Source organism: Peromyscus eremicus, unplaced genomic scaffold (assembly GCF_949786415.1).
Source record: "Peromyscus eremicus unplaced genomic scaffold, PerEre_H2_v1 PerEre#2#chr22_unloc_1, whole genome shotgun sequence".
Taxonomy (NCBI): domain Eukaryota; kingdom Metazoa; phylum Chordata; class Mammalia; order Rodentia; family Cricetidae; genus Peromyscus; species Peromyscus eremicus.
Window position 1 is genome coordinate 5,522,107 of NW_026734286.1, and position 26,441 is coordinate 5,548,547.

A 26,441-nucleotide genomic window follows, 5' to 3' on the forward strand; every position below is an offset into this window, starting at 1 on the left:
CCAGCCTCAGCTACGTAAGTTTGAGGCCAGACTGGGCTACAAGAAAATTATGGGAAAAAAAAAATTTAAAAAGAAAAAAAAAAAATATGCCCCCTCCTGCGGTCAAAGTTTACAAGAATCTCCCTCTTAAAATGGACCCCAAGAGATTGGGGTGTAATAGCTGCCTCCTTTTTTACCAAAATACCTATTCATGTACCCAGAGACCAAGCCTCACACTCCCGTATGTACCCCTTACTCATCCATGCATACTTTCTGAGATATCCAGAAGGCAACCACATGGTGAATATGTGACTTTTCTAAATAAAAACACCTTACAGATCTGGCATCAACAAATCCGAATCTACCTCTTAAATGCTGTGTGACTCCCAGCAAACCACCTGACCTCTCTGTGCAATCTAGGGAAATGTGGCCAGAATGAAAGCTTAATGCATGAGTGATGCCTGGTATACAGTAAGTGGGTCACAAGCATCGGTAACACACACAAGGCTTGCCAGGGTGGTACCTAGGTTCGCCTCCACGTACTCCCTGTGTGGCTCATAAGAAAGGCAGCCTTTATATTTTTAACTTGGGAGGGGCACACACATGTATGACGGCAGTTGCCAGCTGACCAAGGGGGGTGCAGGCTCGGATGGTTGAGATTCAGATGTTCCTGTTCAAAACCAACTAGGGTCCTCTGTGAGAGCAGCCAGCGCCCACTGCCAAGCTGCCTCTGCAGAGGTACCTTTTGAGGGCACAGACTCCAAGAGCTTTATATAATTATATATACTTTTTAATATAAAACAAAACTTGGCCCAAGCCGAGCGGCAGGAAGGAAGAACGGTCGTAAATGAGAATATGTACAACCACGCGGGAAGGCATGAGTGGGTCCCCGGAGGGTGACAGGTGGGGTGGAAGAGAGGGGGCAGCAGGTTACACAGGTCTCAGCCCAAAGCCACGAGGGCAGGAATAAAGTGCAAGGTCCTGGGGGCCCCTGTGGCCCAGAAGCAGCAGCTGACAGCCCTGCCCCTCGTCCCCCGCTCTGGGGGGGTTCAGTTGAGTGTGACTCGGAGGTAAGAGGTGGGCACATAGCCCTCGCCTTCTCCCTGTTTCCGCCTGACCCGTGTCCATCCATCACCCTTGTCTTCTTCCATCAGACTGAGGTCTTCCCCCTCCGACATGGAGATGGTTCCCTCACTGGATCCTGTTGGGGAGTGTGGGGTGGGGACAGGTCAGATTTGGCGAAATCGATCGGAAGTTACAGCAACACTGTCCCACTTCAGCATCAAGGCTCTTTCCCACCCTGGGGACAAGCCTATGGGAGGCCTGTGAGGGAGTTTCTAGATGGGCAGTTAGATGGGAAGCCGGACTGAATGTGGACAGTCTAGCCCACAGGCTGGGGTCCTGGACTGAATAAAACGGAGACATCGAGAGCCTGTGGGCAGCTCAGGGGGTGAAGTCGCTAGTCGCTGTGTCTGACAGCCGGAGTGGGCTCCTGGAGGTTGTCCTCTGACCTCTCTCACACAAAAAATAAATGAAAATGTTTTAAAATAAACGATAAAATAACCCTTCCTTAAGTTGACTCCCCAGGTCCCTCCTTTGGCCAGTACTGCGGACTGAACCTCGGCCTCCTGAACACTAACTAGTCAGGCACCCTACCACTTGGGCTTCAGCCTTCACGCGAAGTTCTCTTTGTCAAAACGAAAGGTAACTCATGCACTAGGCCCACCTTCAAAGTGGTAGATAGCTACACACTGGCCGATAGGGGATGTAGGCTCTTCAAAGTCCTCATCGAACTCAGTGTAGATGGGGGTGTCCTGGCCTTCTTCTGAAGGGGGTTCTTCTGAGCTGCTTGAAGAAGGAAGAAAGAAGAGAGCCTGACCCTCCAGGGGATTCCAGGTGAGAGCTCCACCCCCTGACCACGCCTATAGCCCCTCACTGGGGGATTCCAGGTGGGGGCTCCACCCCTGACCATGTGTACAACCCTTCACTGGGGGATTCTAGGTGGAGCTCCACCCTGACCATGCCCTCAGCCCCTCACTGGGGGATTCTAGATGGAGCTCCACCCTGACCACGCCCCCAGACCCTCACTGGGGGATTCTAGGCAGGGCTCTACCCTGACCACGCCCCCAACCCCTCACTGGGAATTCCAGTTGGGGCTCCGCCCCTGACCAAGCCCCCAGCCCCTCACTAGGGGATTACAGACCAGTGCTATACCAAACTCACACCTCATACCTGCTCTTGGCTTCCCTACTCACCTCTCTTTATTATCCTGGGATCCACTGTTGTTGCTGCTACTGCTGCTATCAGGTGGGGCAGTAGCTGGGGGGTCAGGGGGCCTGGAGTGACGGCTTAGGCTGTCCCCCCGGTTACTGAGGACCCGGCTTTCAGCTTCTGCCAACCAAGCCTAGGGTTGGTTGGGATCACAGCATGAGTTCCAGGGTAAGGTATTGAGGTCAGCCCACTCTTGGACTAGGGACATTTCCTGACATCACCCATGCACACCCAAAACTTAGACGAGAGGCAGTAAGGTTCTATCCCGTCCCCGCCCTGCAGTGACTCAGCTGCTCGGCCTGCCCCCGCCCCGCCCCTCCCCAGAGCATCCTCTGACCTCATACTTCTGCACTTCTAGCTTCAGCCTCTCGATGTTGCCCAGGGTTTCTGCAATGCGGGGCTCTAAGCTGGCAGGGTCTCCCATCTGCGGTGTTTTCTCATACACATCTTTCATCTTCTTCAGGGCCTCCCTAAGACCAGACAGACAGACAGACAGACACACGGGAAGGAAAACACACTCCTGTGACTTAACAAGTAAAAAACAGGCTCAACGAAAGGCAAGATGCTGGTGACGGACTCAAATGTGCCTGTGCATAACGGTACATGCTGAGGCCAGAGATTAGCAGGTTCAAGGCTAGCCTTGGCTAACCTGGACAACTTAGTAAGATCCGTCTCAAAAACATCAAAATGGAATGGTAGAGATTTCTCAGTGGGTGATGTGCTTGCTGCCTAAGTGTGAGGACATGGGTTCGATCCCCAGAGTCCAGGTAAAAAGCCAGGCACCGTGGCGAGCATGGTTGTAATCCCAGCACTCAGGAGGCAGACAAGAAGACCCCTGGGGCTCCAGCCAGTCTAGCTGAATCTGAGCTGCAGGGCAGTTAAAGACCCTGCCTCAAGAAACAGGGTAGACAGAGGAGATGGCTCAGTGGGTAAGAGCACCAGCCTAAGGACATGAGTTTGAATCCCTAGGACCCATGTAGCACAGTAAAGATCCAGGCCAACCTAGAAAACTTAGCAGAACCCAGTCTCAAAATAAAACATAAAAATAAGGGCCAGCGAGAGAGCTCAGCAGATAAAGGTGCTTGCCACCAAGCCTAACAACCTGAGTTCAATCCCCAGGACCTATGTGGTTGAAGGAGAGAACCAACTATGGGGAGATGTCCTCTAGCCTCTACATAGAAACTGTGGCATGTGTAAGTAAGCCCATACACAAAATAAATGAACAAATAAAAACAAAATAAAAAAAAAATAAAGTAAATAAACTGAAAAGCCAGCCTTTTTGACTCTAGGCACTCCAGGCAGGCAGACGCTCCACGCCACTAGAAACGTCCAGGCTGCATGGGTGCAGCTCCCATAGGTACCTGTAACTCATGCATTGTGGGGGACAGAGATAGAGGTGACCTGCTGGCTGTTAGCCCGGGTGCTGGTTCAGCAAGAGACCTTATCTCTAGGGAATGAAAGAGATAGAACAGCCACCATGTGAGATCCTCCGGCCTCTGTGCCTGCAGGTCTGTGCAGAGCTGTACGTACACACACACACACACACACACACACAGAAAACTTCCCGAACCACACCTAAGGAAAAACACTCCAAGTTGTCCTGTAGTCGCCACAAGCAAGCACACTCATGACCGCACATGTGAAATGAACCAGGCATAGTGGCACAGTAAAGATCCAGGCCAACCTAGAAAACTTAGCAGAACCCAGTCTCAAAATAAAACATAAAAATAAGGGCCAGCGAGAGAGCTCAGCAGATAAAGGCGCTTGCCACCAAGCCTAACAACCTGAGTTCGATCCCTGGGACCCATGTGGTTGAAAGAGAGAACCAACTATGGCGAGATGTTCTCTAACCTCTACATACAAACTGTGGCATGAGTAAGTAAGTCCATACACAAAATAAATGAACGAATAAAAACAAAATAAAAAATAAAGTAAATAAACTGAAAAGCCAGCCTTTTTGACTCTAGGCACTCCAGGCAGGCAGACGCTTCATGCCACTAGAAACGCCCAGGCTGCATGCAGCTCCAAGCATGGCTTCTGTCCCATGATTTCCACATGTGAACAGCCAAAGAGAATCTGGCCGGCCACCTGCTAACAAGTGGCCGGCGTCACCCCTATTATGTAACGGGGCTGGGGAGAGGATTCTATTGCTTGGAAAGAATGACTAAAGATTTTCTTGTCTGGCAGATTTTTTCAAGTTAATATTTTGCATTTCAGCCTTAGATAACTCAGCTCTCCTTTCCTCCTATCACGATGGTGACTCAAGACTGACAGAGTTGAGGGTGAGCTGTCCTGGTATTAATGAGGTAAGACTCCACAGACTGGGCTTTTTGTTTTGTTTTCCTGTCTACTAAAATCTTTGAAACTGAGCCTAGGTGCCGGTTTTGTAATTCCAGCTACTTGGGAGACAGGCATGAGAACTGAAAGTTCCAGAGCAGCCTGGGCAATTTAGCCAGACATAGTCTCAAAATGAGAAGTAAAAAGAGAGGGCTGGGGGCGTGGTCAGGGTGGAGCCCCGCCTAGAATCCCCCAGGGAGAAGATGGGGGCGTGGTTGGGCTGGAGCTCTACCTAAAATCCCCCAGTGCTGCTGGGGGTAGTTCCTAGCCTACAGAGGACAACCTGTAATATATATACTATATATATTATAATATAATATATATAATAATAAACTATAATAAACAGTTTGTTTTAGCAAAGTGTATATTAACCTAAGCTGACATTGTAGCTATTCTTTAATTTATCTAGTTACTTATTTATTTCTTATAACACCTGCCTATGTGTGCCTTTACATGCCGTCACGCCTCTTTGGAGGTCAGCAGCCAGCTTGTGGGAGTGGGTTCTCTCCTTCTACCACCTGAGATCGAAGTAAAATCTTCCAGCCCGGGTGGCAAGTGCCTTTAGCCATTGAGAGTATTTTTGAGAGGAGAAGCAAAGTGTAATGAGCCAGTGATTTTCTTGCCTTTTGCTCAATGATGTGAGGAGGGAGAGGGCACAAGCGTTCACATCTCCATCGGCCACAGGGACTAACAGGAAACAGAAAGTAACGGATTCTTTCCTGCTTTTGAGACAGAGTCTCAAGAAGCCCAGGGTGGCTTTGAACATGATCCTCCTGCCTCAGCCGCCTAAATGCTGAGATTACAGACAGGAGCCACCACACCCAACTCTGCGACAGGAATCTCCTATAAAACCATCAGATGTGGCCAGGGAGATGGCTCAGTCAACAGTGGTCACCTGCAGGCCTCGATCCCCAGCTCCCTGGACAAAGCCCAGCATGAGACCTCACGTCGGTAATCTCAGCATTGGGGCGGCAGAGATAGGAGACCCCCAGGTCTCACTGGCTGGGCAGCCTAGGCCACTCAGCAGCCCGTGTTCCCCTGAGACCCTGTCTCATGTGAAGCCAGTGTAGTGATACACGCCTTTAATACCATCCCTTGAGATCTCTGATTTCAAGACCTGGTCTTCATAGCGTTCCAGGCCAGCCAGGTCCACATAGTGAGACCTTGTCTCAAAAAATAAAAACAACAAAGGAAAAGGACAAGGTCGGGGGCCGGAGAGACTGCTCGGTGATCAAGAGCAATTACTGAGCAACCTTGAGGACCCCAGTGCTGATTCCCGCACCCACACAGCACGCTGGGTACAGCCACACACCACCTGCAACCTCGGTAGGCATAGAGAGGGCAGCCAGGGATGGTTGGCTGCCAGCCAGGCCAACAAGACACCAAGTCCCAGTTTGAGGAGAGACCCTGTCTCACAAAGAGAGTGCAGAGGACGCTGACCTCCTCCTCTGGCCCAGCACACCAGTGTGCACGCCCACAAGACAGAAACGAAGCAGAGACCTTCAGAGCCCAGAGTGGGTTGGGAAATCTTAGTGTACAACTGAGATATGGTAGCAGCAGATAGGACCCAGGCAGGCAAGTGCTCCACCGTGGAGTACATATCCAGCCCTGGAGTAGCCCTGCTCAGTTCCGCGCTCATCGCCTGCCTCCTCCAACGCGCATGCTCACCTCTGGTCCTCCTCTTTCTGCAGCTCCCGGTTCCTCTCTTCCAACTGTTGCTGGAGTCGCTTTCTCTGCTGCTCCGGGGGCAGGTGACTGAAATCTTCGGTGACCACGGTCTGCATGGTGAAGCAAGGGATGAGGTTTGGGATTTGGGACCCTAAACTTCCCAAGCGCCTCTCTCGCTCCTGAAACACCAGGTCCACCTTCCTCCCTTGGCAGGGCTTTTGGGGAGCGAGGCCATGCATACAGCAAAGCTGGAATCTGGGGGGACCCAGCAGGCGGCAGGAAAGAGCCCAGGGTCCCACCATCCGGCCTCAACTTACCCCACGGCCACCTCGGAGGCTGCGGAAGGATGCTAGCCGCGGTTTGACCGACTTACTGATCTCGCTCAGTATGGCCAAGGGGTCGCGGCCAGAACGAGGGGACGGGGGTCCATCAGACAATGTGGAGGGTAGGTGACCCCCCAGGAGGGACAAGGATGGGGGACGCGGCTACCGGTGGGGGCCAGGGAAGTGGGGGGATGGGTCAGGGATGGAGGCGCGAGGATGTAGTCGGAGGATGGATGGACGCAAGGAAGGATGGACGGACGGGACACAGGAAACAGGAAACAGGAAAAAACAAAATGGAGAAAGAGGGAAAAATAATGATAAGAAAAATCACAACTGAATTGTAAGATCACACAGAAAACACCTGTAAAAGTAACAACGAAAGACCTGGGAGGCGCCAGGGGAGACAGGAGACGGGGAGCCGGGGCCAGGCAGAGGGCTCAGCAGGGAAAGGTGTCTGCCGCCAAGCCCTGAGTTCCATCCCAGGACCCACAGGATGGAAGGAGAGAACCGATTCCCATGAGCTATTCTCTGACTTCCACATGTCCCAAAATATACACAAATAAAAGTCTGAAAAGTTAAGAAGACTATGAGGCAGGTGTCACAACCACTTCCCAAGCCCTCTCTGTCCCTTGAGTCTTAGGGACTCATGCAGCACCCCAGGAGGTCAGACGCCTGTCTCCTCTCTGGCATGCTTTCTGGGCTTACAGTCTATAAGGTAGGGTGCAAGCCCACAGCAAAGGCTGGGGACAGAAAGATGACTCAGCGTGTAACATTGCTTGCCACCACCAAGCATGACGACTCTTGAGTTTGGTCCCTGGGACCCAGGAGAGACCTGAGTCTAAAAGTCCTCCCATGACTGCTACATGTGCACAAACACACAAATACACATGATATACAAATTAAAAAACGTAAGAGCCAGGGTGGTCAGACACATAGGCTAAAGGGGACAGACAGGGGGATGAGAGGTTGGGGACATTCAGTGCTTGCCTACCACTGGGAAGTCCAGGCTTGGGAGGAGGGGTGTCATGTAAGAGGGGTCTCAGAGTCTAAGTGGGTCAGAAAGAATAAACCAACTGGAAGGGATCGCTAAAAGAAAGAACGGCTGTGGAAGGATAAACCAAGGTGTGTCCAGGTATACACTGGACCCTAAAAGTCAAACTCCCAAGGAGAAAACACACAGAGGTGGAGGGTCCCCAGAAATGTAGAGAATGGAGACAGGGAGAAGGGACTCCCGGGGTTTGGGGGGCAATGTCACAGCTGTCAGGCCAACATGAGCTCTTCAAGGGTCTCAGGATGCGGCAGAAGATGCCACAGGCCCCCTACCCTGTCCCCTCTCATCCTCAGAGGGACTCCCAAGCCAGTCAGCGGGCTAGCGGTCCTGCCTTCCTCTCTTCCCTCCCCTCTAGCCTGGGCCCACAGCCAAGAGGAAAATTCCTGCCCCAGGACTCGGCGTTCCGTGTGGCTGGAGCTGACTCAGTGAGGACCTCGGCTGACTGTCCCCCCCTCCCCACCCACTCCTCACCCCAAGAGCTACGGACCCCACCTTGTTCTTTTTCCCAAAAGGCCAGCGCTTGGCACGGCTGCGGCTGGAGGCCGCTCGGAGCTCGGGCCTGCCGTCCGGGGTGCCCAGGCTGCTGTCCGAAGGCACTCGGTTCATGACTTGGCTGTAGTCTTCGAATTCCAAGTCACCCGGGCGGGCGAACCCTGACTTGTGTAGTTCAATGAGGACTTGTGAGTCCTGTGGGAAGGGACAGGGAGCGAGGGACAACCAGAGGTTACTTCAAGGAGCTACTTTTGGGGAGGCACCCTCCCCCAGCCCACACTTCATCCCACTGGGCCCACGCCGAGCACCCACATTCTTAGCGTCCACCGACTCTGCGGCCACCTTCATACCCTCCAAGCATTTGCCAATGATGGGGACCACCTGCAGTTCAGCCTCTGATAAGAGCCCGTACCCGGCCCCCAGGCGGGTGGCCCGGCGTTCATCCATGTCCTGCAGCTTCTGGAGAGCCGAGAAGAGCGCGGGGTGAGTCAACCCTGCAAACACCCACAGGCTGAAGGCATCAGCCCCCAAGCTCAGGCTTAAGAGCGAAGACAGAATCAGATCTGTCCTCATGACCCAACAGGCAGGAGTGAGAGACGCAGGGCCGGGAGCTCAGAAAAGTCTTCTCAAAAGAGATTACAAGGAGTCAGAGCTTCGGATAAAAAGTACATGCAACACAGACAATCCTAACACCAAGGTTGGGGCAGAGAGTGGGGAAGAAGACTGGGAAAATTTTGAGACCTGGAGCTTGTTAGAGCTGGGGCTTAGAAGGATGAATAGGAGTTTTAAAACCAAAGAATGGTATCTCTTCCTCGAGTCCTTCTTTTGTCTCTCCATCCCTTCCCTATTCCTTCTTCCTTCACTCTCTTCTGAGACAGGCTCTCCTGGAACTTGCTCTATAGACCAGGCTGGCTTTGAAAGCCCTGCCATCCTCCTGCCTCTGCCTCCAGAGTGCCGGGGCTACAGGCGTCCTCCAATCTCTCGTTCTAGGAGTAGGGACATGGCAGCCGGGGTGCAGGCACCAGCGTGGGAGTTGACTAACCCCGAGGGATTTTGACCACAAGCTTAAAGCGCTCACGTCGAATATCTGGGGCATCTGTGAGAAGTAGAAGTGGGCCTGGTCTCGGTTGAAGCGCTGCAGCTGGGCGGCATACTCGTTCTTGCTCTCTTCGGCCATGTGGTTCCGAAGGTGGGCTTGCTGCTTGGCCTGGGCAGTGGGACCGCGAGGTGGAGGTCACGGTTAGGGACTGGCTTTACCCGACCCCGACGGCACCAGCCCGTCACAGACTCTGCCCCATACACACCTTCTCCACATCTGCCTTGGTGGCATTAATGTCTTGGTCCAGCCGCTCGGCGGTGTGAGCCGCTTTCTCAGCCTCCCGGCAGTCTCTCTCAAACTTCCGCTTACTCTGCACCAGAGACACAGTGGAGTGAGGGGCCGGCCTCCCCCCGGGACCCGAGTGAGGAGGCAAAGGTTCACAGGGAGCTGTGCACCAGCCAACTGTTGGGATGGCACACACCAGTCACCCCAACACTAGGGGGGTGAAGGCAGCAGGATCAGAATTCAAGGCCAACCTGGACCTCCCCACATGAGACCGTGTCTAAAAACCAAACCAGAACCAGAAAGATGGCTCAGCAGGTAGAAGTGCTTGTCAGAATGCCTGGCTACCCTGAGTTCAGTTCCCCAGAACCCCCACAGAGGTGGAAAGAGAGAACGGACCTCCAGAGAGTTGTCCTGGAGTCATACACACACACACACACACACACACACACACACACACACACACACAAAACCATGGCATGTACATGCCCCCCACACACACACCATGGCATGCACATGCCCCCCCCCACACACCATGACATGCACATGGCCCTCCCCACACACCATGACATGCACATGCCCATACACACACATACACACACACACACATACACACACACACACCATGGCATGCACATGCCCCCACACACACACCATGGCATGCACATGCCCCCCACACACCATGACATGCACATGCCCATACACATACACACACACACACACACACACACACACACACACACCATGGCATGCACATGACCATACATACACACACACACACACACACACACACACACACACACACACACAAATAGAGTTCAAGGCCAGGCCAGCACGCCAGACCCCACCTCAAAATAAGAGGTGTAGGCACAGAGGTGTGCTGGTACCCCTGAGGGAAAGGGGGGCCTGGTCACACATGGGCAGCCACCCCCGCCCCAGCTCTTCTGGGCCTGAGCCACCAGCTGCCCCCATGCACACTCACAGTCTCCAGCTGTTTGAAGCCATTCTCCAGCTGTTGCTGGGCCCGCCGGCCTTCCTGGAAATGCTGCACAGACAAATGGAGACCCTCAGCGGGGTTCCCACAGGACCCTCAGCAAGCCCGGGTGAGGGGAGGGACTCACCATCTTCCTCTCCTGCTTCATCTCCTGCGAGTACTTGGCCAGCTCCAGACACACCTGGATGCCCAGACTCTCGGCCACCAGCTCTCGCTGGCCGGCGAAATCATTGACCTCCTGGAGAAGCTGGATGAATGACTGTTGCTGGCTGAACCTGGTGGAAGGGGACAAGCAGGGCTCAGGACCAGAGCCGGGCAAGCATGAACCTGCCTGGCACAGTGACACAGGCCTGTCATCCCAGGGCAGGGCAGAAGGATGGAGAGTTTGAGGCCAGCCTTGGCTATATCGTAAGTTAGAGGCCAGCCTTGGCTATGTGAGACCCTAGGAGGAGAGGAATGGAGGGGGGAGGGAGGGAAAAGAGACCAAGGAGAGAAGAAAGGAAAAGACAAAAATGGAAGTCTTGAGCTACAACATTCATTCCCAAGAAGCGTTATGTCTGTCCCTAACCTCTAGATGTCCTTAATTCAGATGCATTTTGCAATCAAATTTTTGGATGCACAATGCTTACAACATCTTTGTCGTTGTTTGAGACAGGATCTCACTGTGTAGCCCTGGCTGGCCTGTAACTCACAGAGATCTGCCAGCTTCTGCCTCCTGAGTGCTGGGATTAAAGTTGTGCACCACCATGCTCAGCCCTGATAACATCTTTTAGTCACTCCCCCCAGGGCTGGTCGCAGAATCCTAGAATCAAATTTTTGTTTGTTTGTTTAGGTTTTGAGGCAGGGTCTGGCTACATAGCCCAGGCTAGCCCAGAACTCGTGCTTTTCCTGCCTCAGCCTCCTGACTGCAGAATCGCAGAGCTGAGCATGCCTAGCACCCCTCATCAAATTTTACAGTGAAAGGTATGAATACAGTAATCCTTCAGTAGCCGCGGGAACCATTTCTAGGTCTCCTAGAGGGTACCAAAGTAAAGGACGCTCAAGGTCTTCTATGCAACAGCAGGGTTTGCACAGACTCTCCCTGGATGACTCAAGACATCTCATACAATGTAAACACAATGGCAAAAGAAAGTCTGCCTGTGTTCCAGAAAGGAACAATTTTGTTTTGTTAGATCATTTTCAATCCTCAGGGGCTGGGGTCGGAGGCATTGAGTGAGTAGAGAGCCCCCCAGCATGCATGAGGCCCTAGCTCCACCGCAGCATAAACCAGGTACGATGGCACACATCTGCCACCCAAGCACGCTGGAGGTTAAGGCAGGGAGATCAGCCCTGAGCTAGTGAGTTTGAGGCCAGCTTGGGGTACACGAGACCCCCCCCACACACACACACACATTTTCCAAACCTCAAAAACCCTGATCACGCTAAGTGGAATATCATTCACACCAAGCCAATGTAACCAGCTACCACAAACAACTATCTTAATTTTTGGATTTGGAGCTTTCTGGATTAAGACTTTTATTTATGTATTTACTGAAAATACAGTCTCACTGTATAGCCCAGGCTGGCCTGGAACTCACAATCTCGCAGTCTCGGCCTCCAGAGTGCTGGGATAACAGCATTTGCCACCATACCCAGCTCACCTTTTAGATTTTAAAGAGAAGGATTCAGAATGTAGTTAAAAGTTCCTGGAAATGACTACAGACTGGCTCCCTGTTTGTTTGTTTAGAAATTTGAGACAGGGTATCATGTAGGCCAGGCTAGCCTCAAACTCACTAACACAGCTGAGGCTAGCCTAGAACCCAAAGGATCTAGGATCACAGGTGTGCACCAACATGCCCAGTTTTTGGCCACTGCTTTTAGACACATAAACTCAGTTCATCCTCATACACACCAGACAGTAGGAATCACTGCCATCAGACCCATTTTGCAGATTAGAACAGAGGCAATAAAGGTTACTGGCCCAAGTCTGGCTGAGTGACACATGCTGGTCAATCCAGGCACAAGGACTGCCTCATTAGCGATCAGCCCTGGCTGAGGGAGTAACAGAACAACCAAAACCATATCTCAAAGACAAAAACAAGGGCCAGCGAGATGGCTTAACAGGTAAAAGGCGCTTGCGGCTAAGCGCGAGGACCTGAGTTTGATCCCTGGGGCCCACATGGTGAGGAGAGAACCGAGTCCTACAAGCTATGCTCTGACTGGAAGATGCGGGTGCACCTCAATCTCAAAACTAGATAAAGAGTAAAAAGTCACTTGCCCCGAAAGAACTCCTAAGCTGAGAATTTACAAAACTAAAAGTCATTCTGCTGGAAGGGAGTAAATTCCACCCCAGGTCATCCAGACCTTTAGTGGGAGGTGGGACTGGAGGTGCGAAAGTGGAGTGGCCCCTGGGAAGGAGAGAAACCCATGCATGCCCTGCTCCCCACCCCCACCCCCACCAGAGTCTTAGCCCATTCTTACTTGACTTCGGGGTCATCTTTGGTAGGTCTCTTGGGAAGGTACTTTTTCACCAGGCTCCTAAGGGTGGGAACAGAGGCAGGGAGGCTGAGACCCTGGCACTCCTGCCGGGTCCCGGCGGAGTCCCAGCGCGGGCGAGCACCCACCCTCCCGCTCACCGGAGTTGCTTGGCATAAGCCTGCTCCACCTCGGCGCGTTCTTTCACGAACTTCACGTATTTGTCCAACAGATCCAGTCCCCACTGCGTGTGGCGTTCCAGCACCTCAAACTGATCCTGATTGCAGGGGCGTGATTGGGGAGGGTCAGGGTCACCTGGGTGGGGGCACCAGGCCCCAGCGACCCGATGCACAGGGGGGTGGAGGTGGGGCGGAGGCGGGACACGGCACAACCTCGTGGCTCAGCGGTTCCAGCAAGGACTGGCTGGCTTCCCCAGGCGCCGCCCCGGCGTGGCGCAGAGGGAGGCAGGAAGCTGGCGGGAACCCCCATCTCCTCCTCCCGGGAAGGGCCTGGACAACAGGGCCAGGGCCCCAAACCGGACGGCTGGGTCTCTCAGAGTCGGGGTGGCCAGCAAGGGTGTGGGAGGAGGCTAAGCCACTCCAGCTCGCCCCGAATCCTCTAACCCTCCCCCCAAATTCCGGAAAATTAAGCAGGCTTGCACATAAGACAGGCACAGAGGGAAAGGGTTTGTGCAGCTCAAAGTGCGTGTTAAGAGGGAACTTCAAAGGCCAGATTTCCCCATTCGCCATGATCCCCCGTAGAGTGACTCAGTTTCCCCCGCTTCTGTGATGCCTCCACTACAGTGGCTCATCCCCACTACACCCGAAGACTACACCGCCTCCAGAAAGAGGAGGGGTCAATAGTCCGACAAGGATTCAGGGAAACTTCTAGGGCTTCCTGGGTGAGGTTAAGTGGCGGGTAAGGGGTGGCTCCGCCCAGCGCCCGGGGCTGAGTCTTGCAGCCCCCTTCCCCTCCCCCTCAGCGTCCCAAGCCCTTTAGGGCAATTGCAAGCGGGGAAGCCACCGGGTGAGGCCCCACGTGGGAATGAAGGTGACCAAAGAGTCCCCTCCCCCTCCCAGCCGGACAGGCGGGCGACGGGCAGGGACCCAGGGGCCGTAAGATTAGCCTCCAAGCAGGCCAGGGCGCTCAAAATAGGTGACCTCGCCCAGCTGTCCCCCCCTTCCTGGCCTGGTCCAGGGACTTCTTGTGATGGCCTCACTTTCAACTCTGTGCCTCAGTTTCCCTATGCCGGTCCTAGGCAAAGTATCCCTAGGGCCCTCTGGATGTCTAGAAAGTCCCAAAGGAACTTTTGAGGGAGTGCTAAGGACAGAGGGCGGGGACCCGCGGGATCAGCTGCGAGGGAAACCGCAGAGTCCCGGCAAAGGTACAGAGGGGACAAAGAGCAGAGAGGCCAGGACCCCAGCAAGTGGGAACCCGGGGAGCTGGGGGAAAAGGACTCACCCACAGCTCGGTGCCCCAATCCATGCTGGTCCTGCCGCCAAGGACGCCACCGCCTCCTTCCCGGGTCCCCGCCGCCCTCCACCGGAGACTCAGCCCCAGGGCGGTGTGCCCAGGCCCGCCCCGCCCCTCGGCCACGCCCACTCGCCTAGGTCACCACGCCCCTTTGAGCTTGCCCCGCCCCTGCCCCGCCGAGTCCCCAGCGGGGTGCCCTAAGGGCGGAGCCCAATGAGGAGGCGCTCAACGGATGCTCCGCCCTCTCCTAAAGGGCCATGGTCCTCCTTCAAGAACGCCCAGATTTATTTTCCAATCTGTACCCCCATATTACTCTCCTCTGCCATCCCACACTATTCCTCCTTTCCCTTTAACTTCGCATTTAAAAAAAAAAAATCAAAATATCAAAACCCCAAACCCAAGGAGTCTCTCCCACTTCTCCACTCCACGGCAGGGAAAACCTGCGGTCGGTCACTAGGCTCTTGCGGGGACCAACTAGGCTCCAGAAATCTCCATTTCGTCCCACTAATGGTCTGGTTCCCTCCGGCCACAGAGCAGATGGGATGATTTCGATCCAGCCCAGGACGCACCTCCAGCCAAGGCCGGGTCCATTAGCGCACCCCCACCGCATCCTCCTGACTTCCCTTCCTCCCCGCCAGAGCCTCCTCTGGGAAACTGAGGACAGGCTGCCCTTGGGGCCCCAGTTCTGGACTACACACACACACACACACACACACACACACACACACACACACACACACCAGGTCGCGCTTGCTCCTGACTGCCCATTTTCCAGCCTCATTCACTGAGGCCCAATCAGTACTACGCGCGAGATTCCCATGTAGTGTTTCACACACACACACACACACACACACACACACACACACACACACACACAGCTTAGACTCTGGGGCCCTGAGGCTCAGAAGTTCGGTCCTCCTAACCATAAAAGTCCTCTCACACCTCGTAAATCCCCTTGAGACTCCCAGATGAAAAGGAAGAGGCCCTGGTGGCTCCCACCCCCACTCTCCCCGGCCGTAGGTGCTTTCTCTGCTACTGCAGAAATGCCAAAATATCTTTCTGGTGCTTTAGCTGGAAGTGAAAGGGGCAGTCCGGACTTTTGAGGAAAGATGCCCTGGAGACCCCGCTGGAACCGAGGCTCCGGTGAGCCTTGGCCCCACCTGCTGGCGGCTTGAGGGCTAAGCTCCCAGACGCAAAGCCCAGTGGGGGAGTGGGGGAGGAGGTGGAGGAGGAGTCAGAGGCCGATGGGAGTAAGGTATCCGACTAGGGCGGGAAGCTTAGCGCCAGGGTCAGCAGTCTAGTTAAGAGCTGAAGACTACCACAGGGGTCCAGAAGTTGGGACTCCTGCAGATCTGGGGGCTCGGTAGAAGATGAGGACGCGGTGTGTAAAGTGGAGTTGAGGTGCCTAGGATCGGAATGAAATGAGCAGAGATCAGGGTTTCAGTTTGAATTCAGGGCCCCGCTGGTGCTAGGGGTTAAGCCTAGGGCGGAGTCTGCAGGTGGGGACCTACAGTGGCACTCAGCCTGGGATCAGAGGTCAGCACAGGGTCAAGAATTTTAGGCTTCTCGGCGGCCCAGGGAAGTTGGAACAGGGCAAGCCTCAACAGATGCTTATGTTTACCAAAAGCTCTACTTCTGGCCGGGAGCCACGGCCGGGGCTGGGGGGGGGGGGGGGGAGAGTGCGTCCCTGGGCATACTGGGAAATGTAGTTTATGCGTGCCTTGTTTCGCGGATCTGCTTCCTCTGCATTCTGGGTAATGTAGTCTTGGACCGTTAAGAGTGGAAGAAGATAGTCTGCTTTAAGGAACGGACATGGGTTCCTAGATCATTGGTGAGTCGTCCTGTTCATCAAACTGTATCCGGGACGATTTGTCTAGGGATTGGAGAGTATGAAAGTGGGGCTGAAAAGACTTAGCACGCCCATTTGGAAGGTCTTCTGTCCATCAAAAGCATCTCAGTTGATAATTGGGTGACCCGGCTACGTCGTGCGACGATTGGCTGAGATGTAGGCGGGCCTTATCGGGCGTCAGAGGCGGTGTCGTGGGGCAGTCGCAGCCCCAGAGATGGCAGTGAGCGAGAGGAGGGGGCTCGGCGGCGGGAGCCCCGCGCAGTGCGGATGGGGATGCTTGTCGCTGCTGGTGCTGATGCTGGGCGGCTGCTCAGGCCGCATTCACCGGCTGGCGCTCACAGTGAGCCCCGCGGGCTTTGCCTCGCCGTCCTCCTCCCCATAGCTCCTTCGGAGTGAGCGGCTGCACCTCCCACTGCAGGCCGCGAGTGGTCTCGTCCCGGTCCCCCCTCACCCGGTGCTCGCAATGGGTTGGCCTGGCTTAGGGGGCGGGGCTCCATCTCCCGCGACCCCTGACTCCTGGCCCTTTAAATTCCCGGGGACCCTTGGTAACAACCATAGGACATCCTGGGAGGAGGGGGTACCTGGTAGGATCTTCCTGGAATTCATTTCGATGGGAGGGGGGGGGGGGGACTACTTTGAAAATTCAGCCCAGATAGAATCGTCAAGTTTTCTGTGAAGTCGGAGCTGGTCACACCAGCATGTGTAGAACACTGCTGGTAGTGTGCATCGATATGGGGCCTTCCCTGGGGGTGCCAGGATTTCACCAGACCCTGTAGCTGCCTGGGACTGAAGCAGGGAAATGCCACTACCGCCACCACTACCCTGCACCTAGGAAGGCTTTCTCACATGCTTGTGCCCTAAATAAAAATGCCCAGAGGCTCTCGGGGAAGTGGGCTGGACTGGGGGAAAGTGCCCTTGCCGCCACTGTCTGTCTTGTTTCCTGCAGGGGGAGAAGCGAGCTGACATCCAACTGAACAGCTTCGGATTCTACACCAATGGGTCCCTGGAAGTGGAGCTGAGCCTACTTCGCCTTGGCCTCCAAGAGACAGAAGAGAAGCCAAGGGTGAGGAGGCTCACGGGAGGGATCGGTGCACAGGTTCTGGAATTCCATCCTAGATCTGTCCCTTACCCGTGTGATCTATGGCAAGTCCCATAGCCTTCTTGAGCCTCAGTTTCTCCACCTGTCACTTGGGAATGAATACAGTGTGTCATGCAGTTGGATGTTTGGGGTTCAGATCAAGTCACTTCACCATCCCTGCCGGCTGAGGCAGGAGGATCAAGTTACCCAGCCCCAGACTGGGAGATTCCCACAGGTGCTCTACTGCTGAGCCCCCCCCCCCACCTCTGCCCCTTTATAGTGTAACATTTTATACATGTACATAGTATATTTTGATCATTATGTGCCTCCACTTCTCCCCCTAACTCCTCCAAGATCCATCCCCACCTTCCCAAACTCCTCCCAATTTCATGTCTTCTGTGTTCTTAAGACATGGTCTCACTATGTAGCCCCAGCTGGCCCGGAACTATGTAGACCAGGCTGGCCACAGACTCAGAGATCTGCCAGCCTCTGCTGTGCCACTGTGCCCAGACCTTTTTTTTTTTCAATCTGGGGCCATCCCCTTAAAGAAAACTGGCTCTCCCTCCCCAGCATCAGTCAGCAGCCCATAGCTCCTCAAGCACCCCTCTTCCCTCCCTGCTGAAATGCTGACTGCTTGCTTGATCCTGTGCAGACAACCACAGCTGCTGAGTTCATAAGCAGCAGTCTGCTGCATCCAGAAGACGTTGTTTCTCCCTGCTCCGCCCCAGCCTCTGGCTTTTACACTTTTCTCTCCTCCATCTTCAGCGATACTCTCTTGGTAGAAGAGGTGTGATATACATGCCCAGTTAAACTGGCTTTCTTTTTTTTTTTTGGAGGGGCGGAGTTTGAGACAGGATCTCAACTATGTAGCTCTGGCTGTCCTAGAACTCACTGAGTAGACCAGACTGGCCACAAACTCACAGAGGTCCACCTGCCAAGTGCTGGGACTAAAGGGGTGCCCAGGCAGCCTTGTTTTGACAGTTTGTTTTGAGACAGGGTCTCATGTAGTCCAGGTTCGCCTAAAATTCCATCCCCTCCTGCCTCAGTCTTCATAGCCCATGAAATGGCATGCTCCACCCTGCCCATTAACATTGTAGGTGGGTAAAACCAATCGGACTATGAAAAGTCAGAGGAAGTGTGTTCTGTATGAGCATTGGGAGTCAGGGTGGGACAGGTCACTGAGCATCTAGCACATGATGGGTGTTCAGTACCTGAGATGAGCCACGGGTGGTGGTACATGCTGAGACAGTAGGATTGATGCAAGTCCAACCCCAACCTGGGCAACGTGGTGAGTACCCTACCAGCCAGGGCTGTCTCGAAGCAGAACAGAGCTAGGCTGCATCCCTTCTGCTGCCGAGGGTGTTTTGGAAGCCCCTCACCATTTTCTCTTTTCCATCAGGTGGGGTTCAGCTTGAGTCGGGTTCGATCTGGCAGCATTCACTCCTACTCGGTGAGTGGAGAGCATCAGAGGGGATGAGAGAGGACTGATAAGGTGTTGAGGGTCTGTCTTCTTCGTATAAAGCCTACAGCCCTGGGTTCTTTTCCAGAGATGGGGCAGGGAGGGGCCCCGGGTGAATGGATAGTGCATTGAACGAGGCTAGATCCACGGGCAGCTATAACCCGGGTCCCTTCTGTCCACTCCCCAGAGCCGGAACTCCCCCGGATGCCCTCTGGAGAGAAACAGCAGCAACTTCCTGGTCCTTTTCCTCATTGATATCAAGGACCTGCAGTGAGTGGGGACAGGGGACCCCAAAGATCCACAGCCCTAGGGAGAAAGCCAGTCACTTTTGCTCCATGGTACATCGTGTGTTTGTGTGTGTATGTATATATGTGCACCCACACGCATGCTCCTGGAAATTGATCCTACAGCCTTACAAATTGTAGGCAAGTGCTATAACCCTGACCACGCCCCTGGACCCTCACTGGGGGTTTGTGGGCGGGGCTCTACCATGACCACGCCCCCAGCCCCTACTGGGGGATTCTAGGCGGGGCTCCACCCTGACTACATCCCCAGCCCCTCACTGGGAGATTCTGAGTGGGGCTTCACCCTGACCACGCCCCTAGCCCCTCACTGGGGGATTCTAGGCAGGGCTCCACCCCTGAGCCATGACCCCAGCCTTATTTGTACCTTTTATTTATTTATTTATTTATTTATTTATTTATTTATTTATTTATTTATTTTTGGTTTTTCGAGACAAGGTTTCTCTGTGTAGCTTTGCGCCTTTCCTGGAACTCACTCTGTAGACCAGGCATGCCGGGCAGTGGTGGCGCATGCCTTTAATCCCAGCACTCGGGAGGCAGAGCCAGGCGGATCTCTGTGTATCTTTTATTTTAAGACAGGGATTCAGTAAGTTTTACAAGTTTGAGCCTTGAACTCACTCTGTAATCCAGGCTGACACTGAATTGGCAATCCTCCTGCCTCTGCCTCCCAAGTACCTTGGATCACAGGCCTTTTGTCCTCAGACCAGGCCATGTTGTCTTCTGATTTGGTGGCCCTTCCCAGTAGACAACCGTAAATGTGGGAGCTACCTTGATGGTTGGTAGCCAGATGCGAAGATCTGGTGACCAGTGGCTCAGAGAGGTTCTCCAGCCCCTTAGGGAGGGCATCCACACACATTGTATACCTGACAACAGACTTCACCCTCCCCTCTTCCTATTCCTCCCTCACCCAAGGGTCCAAGTCCGAAAATATGGGGAGCAGAGGAAGTTGTTCATCTCCCCTGGCCTCCTCCCTGACGCCCCGGCCCCATCAGGCATCCCGAAGCCAGAGCCGGCAGGCACCCCTAAGGAGAGCAGTGGTAAGTCCGGGAGGCTGGGCAGAGCTGCCCTGGACATACCCCAAATTTCTGCCCATCTGTGTTTTAACAGTCACTCACCCATCTCCTACAGAGACCTCTGCAGTCAAGGAGGATCAGGCAAAGCCTGGAGCACCCCCAGTTTCAGGAGGGAAAACTGTCCCGGGGGTACACGGACACTCGGCAGAGGGCCAGCCACAGAGGCAGCTGCCCACACGGGACCCCGGCAGGAAGGAGGAGGACCTGGTGTTGGGGCTGGGCCACCTCAACGACTCATATAACTTCAGTGTGAGTGCATGCTTTGCCCAGATGTCCCCGCCTCCCCCGAACCCTGCCGCAGCTGGGGAACCCTACTGAGACACCCCTCCTTGTGACTAGTTCCACGTGGTGATCGGCTCCAGGGCAGAGGAAGGCCAGTACAGCCTCAACTTCCACAACTGTCACAACTCCATTCCCGGCCATGAGCAGCCATTCGACCTCACTGTGAGTGTCCAAGGACAGGCGCACCCACCCGGCTGAACTGTGGTTGTCTTTGTCCTGTGGTTGTCTTTGTCTTTTTATCACACTTTATTTATTCGGGGGAGGGTTGGGGGCATGCACCACAGCATGTGTGTGGAGGTCAGAGGACAACTCTGAGGAGTCAGTTGTCTCCTCCCACCTGGGGGCCCCAGGGATCGAACTCAGGTCGTCAGACTTGGCAGCAAGCTTCTTTACCCACTGAGCCATCTTGCAAGCCCCTGAATGAACCTAAAGTCTTCCATTGGGCCTTGGTGAGACATGGCAAACTAGGGTACCCAACTGTCCTCGAATCAGAAGTTTTTAAGGGAAGACAAAATTTTATCTATTTCAGGTGTGTGCAGAATGTGTGTGTGTGTGTGTGTGTGTGTGTGTGTGTGTTCATTCATTCATATGTGCAAGGAATCTTGTATAGTGTACAAAGGAAGTCACAGTCAGCTCTCACTGGTGTTCCAGATGCTGTCCATCTTGATATTTGCTTTTTGTTTGTTTTGTTTTGAGACAGGGTCTCACTTGGTAGCCCAGGCTGGCCCAGAACTCACTATGAAGACCAGGCTGGCCTCAGACTCACAGAGATCCCCCTGCCTCTGCCCCCGAGTGCTGCTAGTAAAGGTGTGCGCCACCACCGCCCGGCTCACCTTGTTTTTTGGGACAGGGTCACAGATTCAGGCAGGCTGGCTGACCAGCACTGTCTCTACCTCCATGCTGGGGTACCAAGCAAAGGCTACCATCCCAGGCTTTCTTTATGTGCGTTCTGGGGATCTGAACTCGGCTCCTCATGACGGCGCTGCCTCCCCAGCTGAGTCCTGAGCAACCTATAGCCTCGTTTTACATTTATTTTGAATGTGAGTGTGTGAAGTGTGTGTGTGGCGCATGCGGAGGTCAAAGGGCAAGTTGCGGGCGTCAGTTCTCCCCTACCCTCGCGTGTGTTCCGAGGATGGCCACCTGAAGTTGTCCTTGGCCTCCACACGTATAAACAGAACCACACAGTGTGCCCTAAGTCAGTGGTGCTCAACCTGTGGGTCTCGACCCCTTTGGAGGCTGCATACCAGATGACCTGTGTATCAGGTATTACGTTACAGTTCATAACCATAGCAAATTTACAGTGATGAAGTCACAGCAAGATAGTTCTGTGGGGGTGGGGTGGGGGGGGTCACCACAACAGCACACCTCAGAGCCGTATTAAAGGGTCACAGCATCAGGAAGGCTGAGAACCGCTGGCCTAAGTGATCCGGTCACAATGTGGGGATGTTGTATTGGATACTGTGAGTCACTTTTCTCCTGGGAGGCCCCTAACCAACACCATGTAACACCTCTGTATCCCTGGTTTTCTGGAAATGTGGCAGGCCCTATGCACTTCGTACAAAGACTGGGTCATCCCTGGGTGTTGGTTCTGCTGTGGTCCTGGTGCCAGTCCTCTGTGGCTTATATGGCTGTGTACCCATTTGAGAGACAGGACCAACTGAGGCTCTAGCTAGGAAGTAGAAGAGCTAGAGACTGGAACTCTCTGAAACCCAGAGCTAGAGCTATAGGAGCAAGGCCACCTGCCTCCCCTATTTACAGGTAATGATCCGAGAGAAGAATCCAGAAGGCTTCCTGTCAGCAGCAGAAATCCCCCTCTTCAAGCTCTACCTGACCATGTCTGCCTGCTTCCTGGCTGCAGGCATCTTCTGGGTTTCCCTGCTCTGCAAGAATACGTAAAGCCCCTCCCCACGCTCCCCACCCTCCCCTCCCTCCCCTCCCCACCTCTCCTCTGAGGGCCTCACATCCTGATCTCAAAGGTGCTCTCTCCACCCTGTTCTCCCTCTGGCAGATACAGTGTCTTTAAGATCCACTGGCTCATGGCAGCCCTGGCGTTCACCAAGAGTGTCTCCCTGCTTTTCCACAGCGTGAGCACCCTGGGCCCGGTGGCGACACAAGGGTGGGATGGTGAGACGGGACATCTGTCCACCTGTGCGCCATGTCCATCTCATCTCTTCACACTCAGCCCGGCTCTCACCACCTACCCTCCAGGACCATCCATTGGTCCAGCGCTGACTGTCCACCATATTGTCTAACCATCCCCCCACCCAACTGTGACACCCCCGTCATTGTGGAGGGGGTCCATGGTGACTGTTTTCATTTCCCTCCCCAATCACCCGCTCATCCGTCCTAATTCTCTGTTCCTAACTGTCCCCCGGCCATCCGTCCTTCTCTCTGACTGCCCATCCGTCTGCCTACCTCTCCAGATCAACTACTACTTCATCAACAGCCAAGGCCACCCCATCGAAGGCCTCGCCGTCATGCACTATATCACACACCTGTGAGTCCCCCGGCACACGGGTGGGGGAGGCGGGCAGGAGGGGCTGGGCCCCCCACCGCACCGTCAGACCTCCCCGACCCTGCTTCCCCAGGTTGAAAGGTGCCCTTCTCTTCATCACCATCGCCTTGATCGGCTCGGGCTGGGCCTTTGTGAAGTACATGCTGTCAGACAAGGAGAAGAAGATTTTTGGAATTGTGATCCCCCTGCAGGTGTGTGTGTGGGAGGGGGTCCCATGGGGGTCTAGGGAGGTGCAGGGAGGGGGGCTCAGGAGACAATGGAGACAGGGAGAGATTCAGAGAGGAAAGCTGGGGTGGGATAGAGGAGGGATGCTGGATGGGGTACAGAGAGGGATGCTGGGGTAGGATACAGGGAGGGATGCTGGGGTAGGATACAGGGAAAGATGCTGGGATAGGATACAGGGAGTGATGCTGGGGTAGGATACAGGGAGGGATGCTGGGGTAGGATAGAGGAGGGATGCTGGGGTGGGATAGAGGAGGGATGCTGGGGTGGGATAGAGGAGGGATGCTGGGGTGGGATAGAGGAGGGATGCTGGGGTAGGATACAGGGAGGGATGCTGGGGTAGGATACAGGGAGGGATGCTGGGGTAGGATAGAGGAGGGATGCTGGGGTAGGATACAGGGAGGGATGCTGGGGTAGGATACAGGGAAAGATGCTGGGATGAGACACAGGGATACTAGGGTGGGTGGGGGATAGAGGAAGGATGCTGGGGTTGGGTAGGGGATAGAGGAAGGATGCTGGGATGAGATACAGGGTAAGATACAGGGTGGGATACAGGAAGGGATGTCCAGGTGGGGAATGGAGGGGTGCTCCGTGAGGTACAGAGGGGAAAGTCCATGGTGGTAGGGGATTGGGAAGTGGTTCATTTTCAGTGGACAGGGATAAGAGGATGGGAATAAAATCAGGTGGCAACCTGCCATCCCCACAGGTCCTGGCTAATGTGGCATACATTGTCATTGAGTCCCGTGAGGAGGGTGCCAGCGACTATGGGCTCTGGAAGGAGATCTTGTTCCTGGTAGATCTCATCTGCTGTGGTGCCATCCTCTTCCCAGTTGTGTGGTGAGAACCCGGCCCTGCCCCTCAGCCCCTCCGAGGCCCTGCACCCTTCCTCCCCTGGCTGAGCCCTGCCCCTCTGCTACCCTACCCCACAGAAGACTGCTGTGCACTGGGTTGGGGTCATGATCATTTCCCACATCCCTCCACCTGCTGCAGGTCCATCCGGCATCTGCAGGACGCATCTGGCACTGATGGGAAGGGTGAGGACCCCTCCTCTAGTTTTTTCCTGCCCTGCTTTCTCTCTGACACCAGGTGCCAGGGCCCTGTGTCTGCCGGGCTCTGTTTTTGTCTCCCTCGTCTGTCCCCTCCGTCACCTCTCCCCCTTACCAGTTGCTCTTGCGGCGGTTCATCCTGTTGCCCTGGAACTGCCCCCCAGGCCCTGTCTTCTTCTCTGTTGCCCTCCCCTCCTGCCACTTTCAGTGACCCCACCCCACCCCCATTCTGTGCCCACCCACAGTGGCGGTGAACCTGGCCAAGCTGAAGCTGTTCCGGCATTACTACGTCATGGTAGGAGTCCTGCCCTCCCCCAGGCCCGAGTCCCTCCCTGCTGCCCTCCGCCCCTGACCCCCGAGCCTCACTCGTCCTCCGTCCTTGTGCCCCGTGTGCCCCCAGGTCATCTGCTACATCTACTTCACCCGCATCATCGCCATCCTGCTGCGTGTGGCCATGCCCTTCCAGTGGCAGTGGCTGTACCAGGTGAGCGGCGCCCAGCAGGGTCCCTAGTAGTGGGTGGGTCAGGAGTGTGAGTGGCCAGGGAGCGCCCCCTGAGCCCACGCTCCGGCCCCCAGCTCTTAGTGGAGAGTTCCACGCTGGCCTTCTTCGTGCTCACCGGCTACAAGTTCCAGCCAGCTGGGGACAACCCTTACCTGCAGCTACCGCAGGAGGATGAGGAAGATGTGCAGATGGAGCAAGTGTGAGCAAACTGGGGGGGTCGGGATGGGGGGGCTGGGGCAACAGGGCAGGATGGGATTAGGCCTTAGGCTGCTTCTGGGGGTGTGCCTAGGTAGGATTGTGGGTGGGTGGGGCCAAAAAGGACTAAAGGTGGGGTGGGGGTGGCCTCGGAGTGGGGCATAACTGGCTCTGGGGTGGGCTGAGGAGGATGAGGGACGGGATCCAGGTGGTCCACCGGGATCAGATTGGTGTGGGCAGCTTGGAGGACTGGCAGGTCTGGCTTCACTCTGGGGGCGGGATTAGAACAAGGAAAGGATGGGCTGTAACACCCGGGCCTGGGGGCCTCAGAGGCAAGCTGGGCCAGGGCCAGGCCACTCTGGAGTGGTGGGAGCCAGGCTGACTTGACAGCATATTGACTGCTGGGCTGGGTCTGGGGACGGAGGGGTGGGATGGGAGTGGGCCAGGCCTGCTGTCCTTCAGCTGCTGGACCCCGCTTCTGCCATGTGCCTCTCAGGATGACGGACTCTGGGTTTCGGGAAGGCCTGTCCAAAGTCAACAAGACAGCCAGTGGCCGGGAGCTGTCGTGACTTCCCTGCGTCCAGCCAGACACCCTCGGTCCTCCTGCACCCCGCACACCTACGCTCATCTCCAGGGTGCAGGGAGCCCTAGAGGCCCACACCAACAAGGCACCCAGGACGCGGGTCCCCAAGGAGCCTTTCAGAAGCAGGCGCCCTTCTCCCAGCACTGCAGGCCTGTCCTCACCAGGGGACGCCTCGGCCTCCCTCAGTACAATAAGGACCAACCTTTTTTTTCACTTCTTGAGTTTCTTGACGTTGAGGGGTTTGAGTGCCTAAGGCAAGCTGCATTTGTGATCTAGAACCCTGAATTCTCAGTCCACGTGGTGGCACATGTCTGTCATACTGTTGCTCTGGAGATCCTCATGAAGCCTTGGGCCGAACTATAAACAAAAATAAAGAGAAAACAGAATTCACAGTGAGGAGAGGACAGTCTGCCGATGCTGTGCTGGGCCCTGGGTTGGCTGCTGGGGACAGTGTGACCAAAGTCCCACCCCCACCCCCACCCCGGGCCCCCATCCCAACCTTCAGGGGTCTTTCAAGCCACCAGACCCAGGATGAGGGTCACACACACAGGGACTGCCCCAGCCACAGAAGTCTGGAAGGTAAAGGAAAGGTGAGGATGAACCGGTGTGCCCTGAAGACAGGCTGGGGATGTGAAGCGCCGGCTGTGCCTGTGCCAGGACTGAATGCAGATCCCAAAGCCTCCCGAAGATACCCCTGTGCCTGTGATCCTAGCGCCAGGGAGGTGGGGAGGGGCGGATCCCTGGGCCCGGCTGCCCAGCCAGCCTAGCCTACTTCTTGCAGCCCAGGCCGTTGAGACACCCTGTTTCAGAACTAAGGTAGGCGGCACCCAGGCAACAGCAGCGAGGCTGACCTGTAGCTGTCCCACCTGAGGACACAGTCAGTGTGGAGAGGGTGGTTAATGACTACCTTAGGCCACAGACGGCACTCCTACCAAGGCATGGCGGTTCAAGCCTCTAACTCCAATATTCAAG

General features: G+C 55.0%; 2 protein-coding genes across 9 annotated transcripts; one reads left to right on the forward strand and one right to left on the reverse strand.

The window, feature by feature from the left end:
• Positions 1-747: 747 nt before the first annotated feature.
• Trip10 (thyroid hormone receptor interactor 10) lies at positions 748-14,459 on the reverse strand. Of its 8 annotated transcripts, none has more exons than XM_059251967.1 (15): positions 14,352-14,459; positions 13,052-13,167; positions 12,897-12,953; positions 10,564-10,711; positions 10,425-10,487; positions 9,426-9,530; positions 9,200-9,328; positions 8,434-8,580; positions 8,122-8,316; positions 6,573-6,740; positions 6,256-6,365; positions 2,588-2,720; positions 2,235-2,383; positions 1,706-1,824; positions 748-1,180 (listed from the first exon to the last, which is right to left on the reverse strand). In XM_059251967.1, the coding sequence occupies exons 1-15, from the start codon at positions 14,373-14,375 to the stop codon at positions 1,029-1,031; spliced, it is 1,815 nt and encodes a 604-aa protein (XP_059107950.1). In that variant the 5' UTR covers positions 14,376-14,459; the 3' UTR covers positions 748-1,028. The 8 variants fall into 8 exon arrangements, with proteins under 8 accessions (XP_059107950.1, XP_059107949.1, XP_059107948.1 ...); XM_059251966.1 differs by having other exon boundaries at positions 1,706-1,827; XM_059251965.1 differs by having other exon boundaries at positions 12,897-12,980.
• A 1,914-nt stretch (positions 14,460-16,373) lies between these two features.
• Gpr108 (G protein-coupled receptor 108) lies at positions 16,374-25,865 on the forward strand. The gene is made up of 17 exons (XM_059251710.1): positions 16,374-16,552; positions 17,159-17,275; positions 18,690-18,740; positions 18,937-19,019; positions 19,964-20,088; positions 20,180-20,373; positions 20,464-20,568; positions 22,165-22,298; positions 22,415-22,490; positions 22,830-22,903; positions 22,995-23,112; positions 23,850-23,980; positions 24,134-24,177; positions 24,435-24,484; positions 24,590-24,673; positions 24,766-24,890; positions 25,383-25,865. The coding sequence occupies exons 1-17, from the start codon at positions 16,427-16,429 to the stop codon at positions 25,453-25,455; spliced, it is 1,710 nt and encodes a 569-aa protein (XP_059107693.1). The 5' UTR covers positions 16,374-16,426; the 3' UTR covers positions 25,456-25,865.
• Positions 25,866-26,441: the final 576 nt, after the last annotated feature.